At 34.9% G+C, this 15,083-nt stretch overlaps 1 protein-coding gene across 1 annotated transcript in view; it reads right to left on the bottom strand.

Annotated features, from left to right (window-relative positions):
* Nucleotides 1-14,472, bottom strand: part of cpa6 (carboxypeptidase A6) — a 31,074-nt gene extending 16,602 nt beyond the window's left edge. Inside the window, exons 1-2 of the mRNA XM_015403574.1 lie at nt 14,197-14,472; nt 8,676-8,751 (exon numbers count right to left, since the gene is read on the bottom strand). Of these exons, the coding sequence (XP_015259060.1) occupies nt 8,676-8,751; nt 14,197-14,312 (192 nt within the window). The 5' untranslated portion in view covers nt 14,313-14,472. The remainder of the gene's footprint in view (nt 1-8,675; nt 8,752-14,196) is intronic.
* Between the last annotated feature and the right edge of the window lie 611 nt (nt 14,473-15,083).

Below are 15,083 nucleotides of genomic sequence, written 5' to 3'. Positions count from 1 at the left end.
AGGTTTTCTTCTAATGCATACAATCTCAGCAAATACATACAGGTTTGAGGTTTTAATGTGGAAAAGTTTAGGGGTGCAGGTACGTTATCATAAAAGAACTTTATGAATCTCTAACCAGCGTCAAATTTAAACCTAAATTTAACAAAACCCATGAAAAACATGCCTTCTCTCTTGACAAATAAAAAAATACAAATATTGGAGATTTGGTTTGACATATTTATTGAGCAGAAAAAAACAAAACTTGTTTTCCCAGCAGTTGAAATGGCACTGAGTGGTCAGAGTTGATGGAGAGATAATGGCTGAACCTGTTACAGTTACAACATTGTCTGCAACACTGTTGAATCAAAGTCTATGTAATAGTGAGGAGAACATAATAAAGAGACTTCATGTCAGCTTCCTTTCTTTTCTCCTGTGAAACTTCACATTAGCAAGTACTACGTGTTTTGGCACATTATCAGGGTGAGGCTGAGCTAACGCAGGCAGCAGAGAACAAAGCTTAGCCGCTAAGCAAATAAACATATATTGACCGAAAGCTCTGCTAAATCAACACACAGAGAGGGAGAAAAACCAAAGAAGGAAAAAGTGACCAAGAGAGAACCTTAAACCAGACAGGAAGACAGAAATCTATTAATGACAGATAAAAGTTAAATAAAAGATCCAGTCAATCATAACACTTTGATGGGTACATCTGTGATTATCCTCAGCTGGCTCTCATTTGCTGCTCACAGGCTTGTTAATGTGTCAACTGGTTTAAGAGTTTACAGAAAGCATACCAGATTATTTTAACTGCTGGGGCTGAAATCCATCAACAAGAATGCTTGGTGTCCTGGAGTATAAACCCAATTTATATTGTGCTGCTTATAATGGTGATTCCCAAATATTTTAGACCTGCTTGCTTTTTAGAAAAACAAACCCAAAACCCATACACTATGCCAAAAGAGCCAAATAAAGATCCTTGATTAAATTAACAGATTATGGCTCCTTTTATGAGCCATAAAAACATGTTATTTGTCTGTTTTTCAGATCTTTAATGTTCTGATCGTTTACATCCCTTTGTATAGGACAACTATAAATAATTGAATTAGTATTGTTTTGTTTTATGTGGTAATAGAATGACGTAATAGAATGAGCAGGAGAAAAAAGTTACTGCTGAATTAAAAAAAACTGGTTTTCTTAGGAGGGTTAGGAAGTCAGTTTTTTGTAATGTGATTTAAAACAATATGACTTATTAACCTGAGAAAAAGTGTTGACCTATCTCATTTGTAAACTCACTGAGTGAAAATTCACTCATCTGTCTGAAAACCTGACTTCAGATAGTCAATTAAGAAGTGATTGTCTGAAAAAAAAACATTCACCATATGTGAGCAGAAAGAGGTCTTGCTAAGTTAAATTAGAGTCACACTGTCTGCCTCTTTTAGAGCCTCGCAGTAGTCACTTCTGATGCAAGGAGAAAAGTAAAAAAAAAAAAAAAAGTTCTTTAACTTGATTTTGCTGGGACTTCAGGTTTATTACATTAGCATCCTGGCTGTCATGCTGTTGGCCTGTTCCTGTCACAAAGATTCTGGAGACATTTTTGGGAGTGAGAGACAGGAAATACTCTTTAATGGGACTTTTGAGAAGAAAATTAGCTACAACATAGAGTCAGTTCATGCAAACTGAACAAAAAGTGAGGGCCTTGTCATGAATTATGACCGTACACCTGCAGCTTACTCTGGTTGCATACCAAGGATCTTTCAATAAAATCATCAAGCTCTGTTGGCTCATTTTATTTAGCCTCTATGTTTTACACTATATTTATGTTAAAAAAAATGTTTGTGTATGTTGACAAGTCCACAGGATAGGAAGAATTATATTGAGCATATGGCCAATGATTTAAACAAAGATTAACACTTCAATGCAATTTGTCATTCGGTTACTCACAGTAATTAACTTGTATTGTTTGTTTCATTTTAATTGTGTTTGTAATTATCCTACCGTTTTTACTATGTGCTTGTTTTTCTATAGTTTTATGCTTGAAATATAAGGTGACATTGAGTTCCCAGAAAGGTGCCTATAAATAAAATATATTATTATTATTATGAACATGTATCGTCTATAATAAAAGCGCTGAAGCCGAGGTTGACTGCAGGGTCCAGGTGAAAAAGAAAAGGACAAATATCAAGAGTGGAAAAAGTGCATAAAAAATGAGTTGCAATCTTAATACAATAATGATGTTGGTGTTCACTGATGGTGTTCATCACTGAATTGAAATGTGGTGGATAGTTTTGAGAAAAGCTTACTAAGACAAAGAGAAAAAATAAAAAATGGATATGACAGGTATTGAATGTGATGCGGACGTGATATTTGCTCTCCTTCTTCTCCCCTATAAATCATTAAAAACGTTTTCTAATGTGTTGTTGTGTTGTCTTCCCAGATGTAACACGCAGATCAGGACCCCCTGTAGTTTGCTTATCGCCATGTTGCTGGAGTTGAAGAGTCCATCATACACCTGCTTTAACAAATCCCCTGTCATTTAGACAAGGCAGGCAACACTATGAGGATCATGTTCTTTGATTTCTCCAGTGTATTTTTCAATTTCAATTCAGTTTATTTATATGGCGCCCATTCACAACACATGTCATCTCAAGGCACTTTACAGTTCAGCCAGATCATGCACTAAAATTATTTAACACATTTCAGCCCTAACTTATTTTGTCAGAATTTCTAGAAGAATCAGCTAGAGGCACCAACAATCACCTCAACAACAGTATCTCCGGTCAAAAACTTCTCTAGATCCGGTGCAAGTCAAACCGCTACAGAAGATCCTCCCTCTGTACAGCTATCAACTCCTACAACAACTGTTAAAATAAAAAGCTGATGAGTTACTAAAACATTAAATTTTCCTTTGGGATTAAAAAAGTGTTTCTTAATTGAAATAAACCCTACAGTGGGCAGGACTATGTAAAAGGTGCCACAGTTGAGTTTCCCTAGAAACAGTCATCAGCTTAAACTAAGTTATTTTCCAAGAGCATCATAGTTATGTTATTTCTTCAAAGAAAACATCGCTCTAATAGTTGATGCTTCTTTGCGGTTTTATATGATTATTCGTTGCAAATATGTGTACACCAAACAACTTATTTGAAACCCGGGGGGTAGAGAGATGTCACACATCTTGTTATGGTGTACAGACATTGCTCAGAGTGGAGAAGTCTTGTTTATTCATCCTAAACAAGGGAATGATAAACAATTGAAGAAATATGATTACTTTTTCCAAAAATGTTAAAGTGATATTTCTAACCCTGTGATGGTCTGGCGACCTGTCCAGGGAGTACTCTGCCTCTTGCCCATAGAAAGCTGGAAATCCAGCACCCCTAGCGACCCCACTTGGGACAAGAATGTCAGAAAATGGATGATATTTCTAACACAGCTGAGAAAGATTCATCATTTTGTAATTAATTAAAACTGTCACACATGTGAATGAAACTATGATCATTTTTGTTTTCAAATCAAATTCTAACTAACAAAATATTTCAAAGATTAAAAACACATATTCCTGGAAATTCCCTTCCAAAAAAAAAAAGTAAAGTAAGCACAGTGCAGATGTGTCAAAACTGGGGAACAAGAGCTGAGGGTTGAAGCCCAAAAACACAGATGGTGAAAAATGTCAGTCATGTTAGGAGTTCAGTTAAAGTTGAAGTCAAACAAAGAGGCTTTTATATAAATAGTAACATATCGTTACACAAGCTGCATGGCCGTTAGCTTTGTTCCCTCCTAGCAAAAAATAAATATATAAATAAAGGTCCTGTATCCAATTCAGGTTGTGCCTTGCTGTTTAAGTTTTCATGTTCCCTCTTTGGATGCTTTGGTTCTCTCTGGGTTCTTCAGTTTTCTTTAAAAATAACTGCACAGGTCCAACAGAAATAATTGGATTAATTTAAAACTTTCATTACTTATTTCTTAGAAAAAATGTATATTAATTAATTAAGTCAAATTGAAATTTTATCCTACTTTCCTTAAGCGATGGCAAGAATTACTGAAATTATTTTTATCTAATTGTAGTCACAAAAAAAGTTAATGTCAATGCTTAGGCTTCTTATGCGCCAAAGTACTTGCATGCAGTTTATATACTTTAGAGTATTGTTTTGATTGTAGCTTTTTAATGAATGATAAGCATTGACTAGCAACTAACTTAAGCCTCCAGCTGATCCAAAACGTACCAGCCAGAGATTTTCTCAAAACTAGAAAGAGAGATTGTCAGAGAACGGTGTTGGCTTGGAGGACCCAAATGCAGAAACAAGTAGGCAGCGGTGAATTTAAGTGGGTTTAATTAGCTTCACAGAAACTGAGGCAGGAATCAAAAAGTCCAACAAAATAACAAATGAACCAGAACCAAGGGGACATCAGGCGTAAACCAAAACTCAAGGAGCCAGGGAGAGACGAGGTAGGCAGACAGACGTTGGACAAGATGTAAGACGAGGATCCAGCAAACAGGAACTGAAGAGGAGGGGCTTTTAAAGGGGACAGAGACAGGGAGAGGGCTAACGAGGGAATTGAAAACAGGTGAGGGCTGAACAGAAAACAGAGCAAGAGAAAGAGGACACAAGAGGGCAGCAGAGGACAACAAATGGAAAACCTGGAAGACAGAAACTAATAAGAAAACAACAACAAAATAATAATCAAAAAACTAGGATAAAGAAACATGGTGAAAAGAAAACTAAACACTAGAAATCAAGGAGCAAAAGAAAAACATAACTGAAACAGAAACCTAATAGAGATCATATCTCTCATATCCTGGCTTCTCTTCATTGGCTTCCTGTTAAATCCAGAATAGAATTTAAAATCCTCCTTCTAACATATAAAGCCTTAAATGGCCAAGCTCCATTTTATGTGAGAGATATGATTGTTCTTTATGTTCCTAACAGAGCACTTTGCTCTCAATCTACAGGTTTACTAGTAGTTCCTAGAATTTCTAAAAGTAGTTAGCCAGTGTTAGAGTGGCACAGGCTATCCTAACCTCTATCTATAGTTATGCTACTATAGGCTTAGACTGCTGGAGGACATAGTGTCCCCTTTTCATTATTCTACTTTATTCTATCTCCATTCTCCCATTCTGCAGTATTTTTTATGTCAGTCTCTAACGTTATACTCTCTCAGTTTTTCTCATTCATAGCAGCTTCATCTGGTCTGTTCCTGTTTCGTTGTCACACCATCCCGGAGAGAGATATCAGCTGTGCTACTGTGACTAACTGTATGTGCTCTCTTTCATCTTCTGACATGGGAGCGGGCTTATGTGACTGGCAGTGTCTTTCCTGGGCAGGGCCACCTGTGGAGCTGGTTGACCGTAGCCTTTTGCATCTATGCTTCTTTCTGTATGTCTGGTTCCGTTTCCTTGAACCCCAGTCGGCGTCGGCAGATGACCGTCCAATGAATGTAATCAACTGGTTTTCCTTCGATAGAAAACTTTTGAACAAATCTGACAGCATGATCTGGTTGAATTATCTCTGTAAAGTAGTTTGAGATTAAATGTGTTATGAATTGGCACTATATAAATAAAATGAGTTGAACTGAATTTAAGTTTGTTATATTTAAAAAAAAATGCTTTATACATATGTTGTATAAAATACACCTCCTTTTGGTTTTTGAAAGTTGAAAAGGGAAACCAAGATATACTAGCTAACGTAATTGTATGCCTCTGCATATTGCAAAATGTGTTTCAGTCAATTCCATCCTGGTCTAAATATTGATAAAAAGAAGAAAGAGACGCTACAAAGCTCTCCTCAACACAACCTTTTCATAATGGCTAATGACTCATTTCTGTCATACGCAATACAGTAATTTGCAATGAAATATTTAGATGCACAATAAAACAAAAGTTCAATTAAAAAGCTTGCAAGTCAGATTTGTAAGTTTGGATTCACTTGAGATATAAACAGTTAACTATATTTTGTTTCTGTTTCTCATCATCTATTCTTTCACAACAGCTTTTTGTTGTAGTTACATATACTAAATCTACCCCAAATGTCAAGCTTTACATGCCCACATTGTAGATAAATTCACAAAAGATAAATTCTTGTATAAAACACTTGCCAAATAAATTATTCTGGTGGGTCAGTGTATACATCTGAAACTATTTTAGGAAAAGCTGCTTAGGAACACTTAACCAAAGACATTAGCAGAGTCAAGGCTGGGTTCTTTTTAATTTACTATTTTTTGAGTAAATAAATAGCTAAGCAAAGATTAAACATGATTACAATTTAAATATGTCTTGTTCAGTTACTGATGGGTTGAATCCCGAGGATCCTGCATTCAGTAGCACACAGCCTCTGATCTGGTGTGCAGCCTGAAGCTGACAACATAAAGTCTAGGACACTGGAAGCACAGCAGTGTGCCTAAGCTCTTAAGAACACACGTCCACAGCTGTACAAACAGTAGCTGCTGCTGGTGTTGTTCTTGTAGGAGCTTCAGCCAGTTCCATGCTCACAGTTCTTCCAAATATAATAACTCGGTTCTGACCAGCGGCTTCCCTTCGAAACCCTTCCCTGCTTATTAGAAGCATTTAGCGAGTCCTGTTTGTTCTTAGTTTGTGCTGTAGTGCTTCCTGTTTGGATTTTTACTCACTCAGAGTAGATGAAAAATAAAAGGTTTATACAGCCCTTTTAGAATAGTTGTTCTTTAGGATTTAGAATTTAAAAAAAAAACAAGTTCAATCAAAAATTTTTAACATCTAACCTAGGAAAAGTAAAATAAAAAAAAAAAAAACTTTTTAGGAGGAAAATAAACATTAATTTATTAAGATAATTTCATTGTATATGTATGTTTCGGTTTTTCCACCCCTTTAAAGGAAAAAGAAAAAAATAATTTAGGTTTCCACAGAATTTATTCCAATCAAATGTGACAGAATGTTTGATAATGAGCAAATCATAAAGAGAAACAACTCCTGTACTTTAAGCTTGGTCCTCCTCCATGAAAGAGAGCCCCTAACTAAGATCTCTTTGATGCTTTCTGAGCTCTATGTGGATGATGGATTTTATGTGTTATGCAAATACACTGCAAAATATATTTTTTTTTTTAAGTAATATGTTTTTTAATGGAAATGCATTCCCTTTTTTTGTCTTGCATTACATATTATTTTAAGTTTTACCAGAAAAATTAAGCTCACTGCCGGAAAATATGTCTAATCATTTCTCAATAAGGCGCTTCAACTAATCTTGAGCTTTATTTACCATCTACATTGTATGACGATGCTTTGTTTAAAATTCCAGAATAAAAATAAAATACTTTTTTTTTTCCATTTTAAGAATAAGACTGAACAACTTTAGTTTAAAAAAATGTATAATGAGCCTTAAGAACTATAGCTGAGCAACTTATTCCCATTTACTCCAGTTTTTGCTCAAAACAAGAAAATTTTCTCATATTTAGGAGTTTATTACTTATTTTAAGTAGCACGTTTTTGCAGTGTGAGAAAATGCCATTAGTTCAATTTTTGTTTTTGGTTGAATATAGGAGCAATAAATGACAGAAAAACCACAGACTTTAATAAATCATCAGCTTGAATGTGGTACTTTACTCTATAGACAGCAAAATCCACAGCAATACAAGGATCTGTTTTACCCCAAAATAGTTTTTATTGAGTTTTGCTGATTTCTGCTTACATCAGCAGTAAAAGTTATAAAACTGTAATTCTTTTTAACATTGCAAAAAAACTGATCAATTAACAGAGCAACTTAGACATTTATATATTAGAGGAAGGATAAATATGGGAAGTGATGATTGTCTTTTTCATTCAGTTTAATTACATTTACTTAACACAAACCTTTGCTTAGTATCTGCTTTCTTAGATCTCTGGAAATCAGTGCAAATCTACCTTATTTGAATAACGTGCTCTTGGCTTTCACAATTCTTCAAATAAAATGAGATTATCTATTTTCTGATCGATGTCATACAAATTCCAATTAAAGTTTCAACTACATTCACATGAATATAGAGAAGTAAAATAAAAAAAATTAAAATACCATTCATTTTAGAGGAAATTAGCCTTTAGGCCACTACTCAGGTTTACCTAAATGTTTTAAAAAGATGTTTACTTTTTCTTCCATCATATTAAGTTGATGGTTTGATTTAAATACATTAATAAACCTCAGTGTTTTCATGCAACTACAACAAAAATATCTACACAATAACTTAAAAAATACAAAAAAAATCAGCATTTGTAAATTATAATTTAAACCATCAATCATAGTATTAGTTTTTTTTTTTGAATGAGCACCTCTCTATCCTCCTCATACCCTCTACGCCAAAGTATGTTTTCCAACTGAGACATTGGGGGAAAAAGGGTCGCGGTTGCTGACTTGGATGGATAATTGCTTCCAAATGAGCTCTGGAGAAGAGGGGAGGCCTTTGTCTCCTGTGTAGGTTCCCGCCTAATTTCAGTGTCTTTGAAACACATGTTCACAGAGTTTAAACATCTAAGCAGTCATCCACTTAAAAAAAAAAAAAAATGAAAACCCACCCCTTTATTTCTGTCTGAGCTTCTTACTGAAAGGAATACTGACTGCCTCTTTCCACTATTTGAGGAGATTTTTCGCAGAATGTCATGCTCCTCTGAATTTATCAACATAATTTAATACCTGCTAACACAGTGGGAGAAAAGGATGTATGTTTAAGGTTTTTAGGGAAATGCATTAAACAAAACCAACCTTAATCTGTCCCAGGATTTTCTTTAGGGCTTGTACCTCTGCGTTGTTACTTGGGGTAATCCTGAAGACTTGGTCGCTGTGGAAACAACACAAGCCCCCTACGGTTCAGGTTACAGAGGCAATCAGCACACTCTGAAAGGTGTTTTTACAACATTTCCTTCCATTTCCACACGTTCACATAGTGGATGTTGTAAAAACACCAGGGCTACAGAGTCGAGTCATGAATTCACATTTCTTGTCGGTTGAAGGTGACACTAATGATAAAGAAGTCAGACGGTGAAACAGGAGCTTTCCCCTTTCAGAGTCCTATGGAAAAGGGCAAAACTCCCTCAGCTAAATAACCTGTTTCAGGCATCATTATAGGATTATGTTACCAGTCTGTATAGGTAGCGCCTGCAGCCAGCAGATACAGTAGCAGCAGCTTCATTCATACACTTTCCTGAGAAAAAAAAATGAGTAACTAAATGAGACAAAATATGTATTTATTTTGTCTATTTTTAGATTATCACTTGATTTTTTTCATTGGGTTCTAATCACAAACGTTAGTTACATGTCATGTTACATGTTGTCTTTGACATTTCTATTTAAAAATAAAATAAAAACTCTATTTCTCAGATGTTTCTGTCTTTTTTATGAGATTTTGCACATTTGAATACAAAGCAATCACCTGCTCAGATTTTTTTATCCGTTTCTTTTTTGCAATTCATGAACCGCTGCAATGCTGTAGCTGCTTTCTGATTTGGTAATTGTGATAAATAATCTGGGGTTTTCTAACTACCCTACAAACTATCCATCCCTTTGTGGGGTAGTTAGAAAACCCCAGATTATTTAATATCTACAAAAGAGAAATGACTCATTTAAATCTATTAAATTGAGGATTGCAATCAGTAACAACTTCCACTCACAAAAATGTAAGAGAAATTTAAATGCTAAACTGAACCAAGCTGAATATCCAGAATCATTTATTTTAAAACTCACATTAAAAAAAATTATAGAGAACAAAAATGCTGTAAAATATATATATTTATATATATATATATATANATATATATATATATATAGAAGAGTATTATTTGTCTGTCAGTAACTGGAAGATTTAAATGATAAATATAATAAATAATAATAATAATAATAAAATAAACAAAGCTTTTTGATTTGATTGATATATTAAATCTGGAAACTCAAATTCTCTACTATCTTTTTATTCCTGAAATTTACGGGACTTAGATTATAAAAAATATGTTTCACTGAAATAGATGTAATATTTGTACTTTTTTACTCCTCCTTTTTTTTATACAGCACAAAGCATTCCCATGTAAAATCTGCCTATTTACCAATTCAATAAAGCAGAGGAATATAGGTGAAATGATTAATCAGATAATTATGATTAATCGATTAGTAAAATAATACCCAATGTGTGTGTTTTGATGTCGTGTTTTCATTTAAATTGCATTGTTTCTTTAAACTGTTAACTTACTTAAATAAATTTCTTTTAAAATTGATCGAGTAATAAACAAATAATCAATAGATCAATCAATTACCATAGCAATCAAATGCTGCGGCGCTACAGAGGATCTCTCTAATCTAAGTAAATTGGTGTCACTAAAGATTTGTTAGTATTATTTTCCCGGACAGCAGGCTTATGAAAGCTGGAGACAGAAGGGGGCCCAACTCCAGACTGGGCTGTCTTGCCATTAGGATTCAGGATCTGGGCCACAACTTGACCTGGAGTGATGGAGGGACCTGGAAGCTCATTTGATATTAAAACAGTTATACTAAAATATAGCAACTAAAGTTACGAACATTTATTTTTGTTCATGAAACACATGGTACATACTTTTAAACTTAAAAAAAGAAAGATTGCATGAAAATGTATGTCTAAAATATTGACCACTTCTAATATTTTTTCAAACAAATGATCATAACTGTAGACTTTAAGAACTCTAAAGATAAGTTCAGAATTATTTCATGTCATAGAGGCTTACTATCCTGAAGCAATGCCTGCAGTAACTCATTCAGGTTGTGAATGTGTTCCCTGTCTTTTGGAGCATCTTCTTTTCATTGGTTGAGCTTCTTTCAAGCACTTTTTTTTAACAGTCTTTCACACAGGAAGTTGGGCCTCATGAAACAAAGATGGGAACAGGCCATTTATGAGGTCTGAGGGACAAAAGGGTCCAGGTGTCCCACAGAAGTCCACCACCCCCCCTTTCCACCCACTAAAGGAATAACTTATTTGAAAGTGAGCAGCTCTGTCCCAAACCAAGCAAAGAAACATATTGGAGGAAACAAACCGCTATAGAACTTGTTTCTGTGTTGCCTCTCAAAATGAATACTAGGGATGCACGATATTGGGATTTTGGCCGATATCCGATATTTTAAAACTCATGTAGCCGATAACCGATACCGATATTAAAGTTGGACAAAAATAAGTAGTCATTGAAAATAGCAGTTTTTTTTATCCATTTCTGACACTTTGAAAAATAATATACTCAAATATATTTTCATATGCTGATATCAAATTGATTTTTAAAAACGCGATATCGATCTATTTTACTTTCAAAATCTCGTGAAATTTCATCGTTCTGTTACAAACTCTCGTGATATTTTGCAAATTCTTGTGAGATTTTGTTAGTAAAATAGATTGATACCGCGTCCATATATCAACATATAAAAATATGGCAAAATTTCGTGAATTTTCGGGGGATCTTGTAGCATAACGATGACATATAGCAATATTTCATTAGTAAAAGAGATTGATATGGTGTTTTTAAATATATCAGCGTATGAAGATATTGTGATATTTTAATGTATCAATATTTTTCCCTTGTCTTTAGAAGTTTTTAAGTCTGTAAAAAAGAAGTTTTTGAGGAAGAAGAAGAAGTAGAATATTTTTTTTTTTTCTAGACTTTAGAAACTCAGAAGCTCATCAAATATCGGGTTTAATATCGGTGGGGTGGCCGATGTCCGATATTCAGTTTTAAGGCCGATACAGGCCGATACCGATAGGGGGCAGATTATATTGTGCATCCCTAATGAATACATCTCAAGATAAAATGTTCTAGAGTTAAAAACAAGTTTGTCAACAAACCAACAAAAAAAAGCATAATGTAAAGTTGAAGAGTTAGTTTTGGTTTTCTTTTTTATACAAATTTAAAGTATTCCATTTATTCTAGCCTGCTCTTTTCTCCTAATACCTCTAAATGTTTTGTGACTTTAGATAAATGTAATGTAGCAGAGAGATTCAAGATGAGTCATTGTAATGGTTACTGAGGCATCTTCTAGGACATAAAAACCAAAACATTAAAATACACCAGGTTTTCTAACTTTCGCTTGATGAAGTGTAGAGCAGTACTTTTGCTGGGTACTAAAATGCATTCCTACTTTGATGTTTTAAATCATTAGATTGCCACTTTGTTTGTGTTGTCACTTTCCTCCATTTTCTGAAGTAAGACAGCTGGTTGTGTTTGTGACTGCGTGGGCCTGTCTGGCAAAGACCTTTTCCTTTACAACAAACAGCTACAGGGATCTCTCAGATAAATCTGTCGTCATGTTGTCAATCTGTTGAAGCTCTCAGCAGAATGCTCCATGGGATCCTTTAACACATTCGGGCTTACCTCTGATGTTTATGCTGAAATAGCAACTTTAAACTTCACTGTTTGCAAATGTCAGGATGCTTTTTTTTATATTTAATTATTATTAATTTGAAAACAGAACACCCTGTTTTGGAAACACTAAATATGCTGCATCTGACAGTGAAAATGTGGGAGTTTTCAGGCTGTCATGCATTCCCTCTGCTCTGTTAAAGCACATCAAAGGCTCCTCTGAAAACAGACCATAAATATCTTCTGCCCTGCTTTCTTTAAGTTTTTCCCAGATTACTCCATAATCTGCAGCTGAAGATCTCTTATCCTAAGGATTTCACACACCCAAAAAGCTTTGTTTTGCTTTATTCTCTATGTTGAGTAGTTTCCCTTTCATTGAGACCATAGACTAGGGCTTTTATAGAATGTTATTGTTTGGTAATTAAAATAACTCATGGCCTCACAAATAGAGCCTATTGTTTCTGACTTTAATTTTGGAAATTTTGAGACCACAAGCAACCCCCTCAACTGCTCCGTGTTTCATCATCATGAGTGATCTGAGGGGCTCTATGATGCAACACGTGGTGGTGAGCATCTTATCCTACTGCAATTAGTCTAGACGGCTAAATTGCTGGAAGAATACAACAATTAGCCTGCAGATGCCATGCTGCTGCTTTGGTTACAATATACAATAAAATAATATAGTCCAGTCTCAAGAGGCGGGAAATCCTGAAAAGTAGCCAATCGCAGGAGGTTTTCTTTCTTAAATGGTTACCATCCTCAAAGTGACTAAATGTTATCACAAATAAGCAAAAACAGGTCCAATAGGAAAGAGCCAACGGCTGCATAGACAGCAGGCCACCAGAACGTGGATAGGCGTCATGCACTGAGGCCTCGTAGTTTTGAATTTGCATGTAAAACATTTAAAACGTACCATAAAACGAGTTTATATGTGTGTTAATTATGTAAAACTGCAAAATATTTATTGCGTTGTTTGCCCCTTTGGAAGAATTCTGACTTTACAAAGAAATCAAGCTCAAACAGATTATTAACAGCCTCTTCGGACTTTCATTTCAAGTTTTTCCACAAATTATCAATATGATCTTATTGTGACATCATGCTTTCTTACAAACCATTCCAATTGCAGTTCTGGTTTTATGGTGTGGACTGTTGTACTGTACATAAATAGACATAAAGTCTCTTTTATCTAGGATTCCACAGTATTCAGGAACATCAATTCTATCCAACTTCCAGGTCCCTGCTAAAGAGCCATCACCAAAGCATGATGCTGCCAACATCGTACATCACCATGGAGATGGGGTTCAGGTTGACGTTAAGTCTTAGTTATCCACATTGTATACGACGATGTTTGGTTTAGGTCTCTTCCTACAGATGATCATCTTCTGTGTTTCCTATATATATCTTCTCACCACTCTTCTAATAATGTCTACTTAAATAAATAGTTCTATTAACAGATTATCAAACCTGATGCTCCTGGTCTGTCTTAGTTAGTTCATTGTTGCCCAGTCTTGCTTTTCATTATTTTATATTATTATATTTACTAAAACTGAGTTCATATTTTTTCATCTATAAAAAAATTATCTTACGGTACTTTAAATTAGAACAGTCTTTATGAGGTTTTGTTTACAAAGTGTTTTTTTCCCCCTGAATTTAAGTTATGGTTTTTAAGGGAGAAAAGACTGAATAGAAATGAATAAAACACTTTACCAATATTTATTTACAAAAATAAAGGTGAAAAAATAAATTCTGCTACCTTGGGTTGGATAACAAAACATAAAAAATGGAAAGAAGTCTCTAAATATTTTAAATCCACTTACGCATTAGTATTGCTGAATTTGAACCAAAGGAGCATTAATAAAGAGATGAAATAATAAATAATATATCAACAAGGTAAAGAGGTGTTTTTTTATTACACTCACCCTGCGTAGCGGTTGTTGTACTGAGACGCGCCGATGATAATCTGCACATTACTGCAGATTATCACACAGGTCAGTAACAGATAGGCGCCAAATGTTCTCCAATGGTCCAGATCCATTCCTGATCAACAGGTCAGAGACTCGGGGACAGTTTGCAGGATGCAGGTCAGCCTCACAGAGACGCTTCCAGGAATCACAGGTTGAGCGCGCAGCGCCTTAAAGCTGCAGGAGTCTGAATGTGCGCACTGAGCCGCTCAGATGACGCCTCCCAGCTCCGCAGAGGATCTGACTGCATCAGGGGAGAAAGCGCTTCTCTTTAAAACAAGGAGGAACCAAGTCACGTGGTCCGCAGGGACGGTCAAAATAAGTGGGCCAAATTTCATTCACAGGGTCTTAAATGTTTCTGCTCCTTATAGGTGATCCCAATAGGTTTGATCTCGACTTTGGTAAGGACACTATTGGTCTTAATTGGTTTGATGTCATTGATCATTGATCATTATGCATGATCCTATTTTTTAGTGTTTGACGTGAGCATCAGGGCGCATTTCGTTTAAAGAGAAAACCGTATTTTTTTAGCATAATTTATAAAAATTTTATAAGCACTACACACACAATATGCTGTTGATCAATGTTTGAAGCATCAGTGGCTCAGAATAATGTAAAATCTGGACAACCTTACAGTTTGAAAGGAGTTACATTTGAACTTACCAGTTAAGACAGAAGGCAAGGCAAGGCAAGGCTAATTTATTTGTATAGAACAATTCAGTACAAAGACACTGCAAAGCGCTTTACATGATTAAAATATGGGAAAATAAAACAGAATCAAAGCAAGTAGGAAAAAATAAATAATAAATAAAAAATGCAGAAACAAAAAAGAACATTAAAAACAG

The sequence above is a fragment of the Cyprinodon variegatus genome, unplaced genomic scaffold, assembly GCF_000732505.1.
Source record: "Cyprinodon variegatus isolate N-32 unplaced genomic scaffold, C_variegatus-1.0 Scaffold1523, whole genome shotgun sequence".
NCBI classification, from domain to species: Eukaryota; Metazoa; Chordata; class Actinopteri; order Cyprinodontiformes; family Cyprinodontidae; genus Cyprinodon; species Cyprinodon variegatus.
This window is presented reverse-complemented; position numbering and strand designations above follow the sequence as displayed.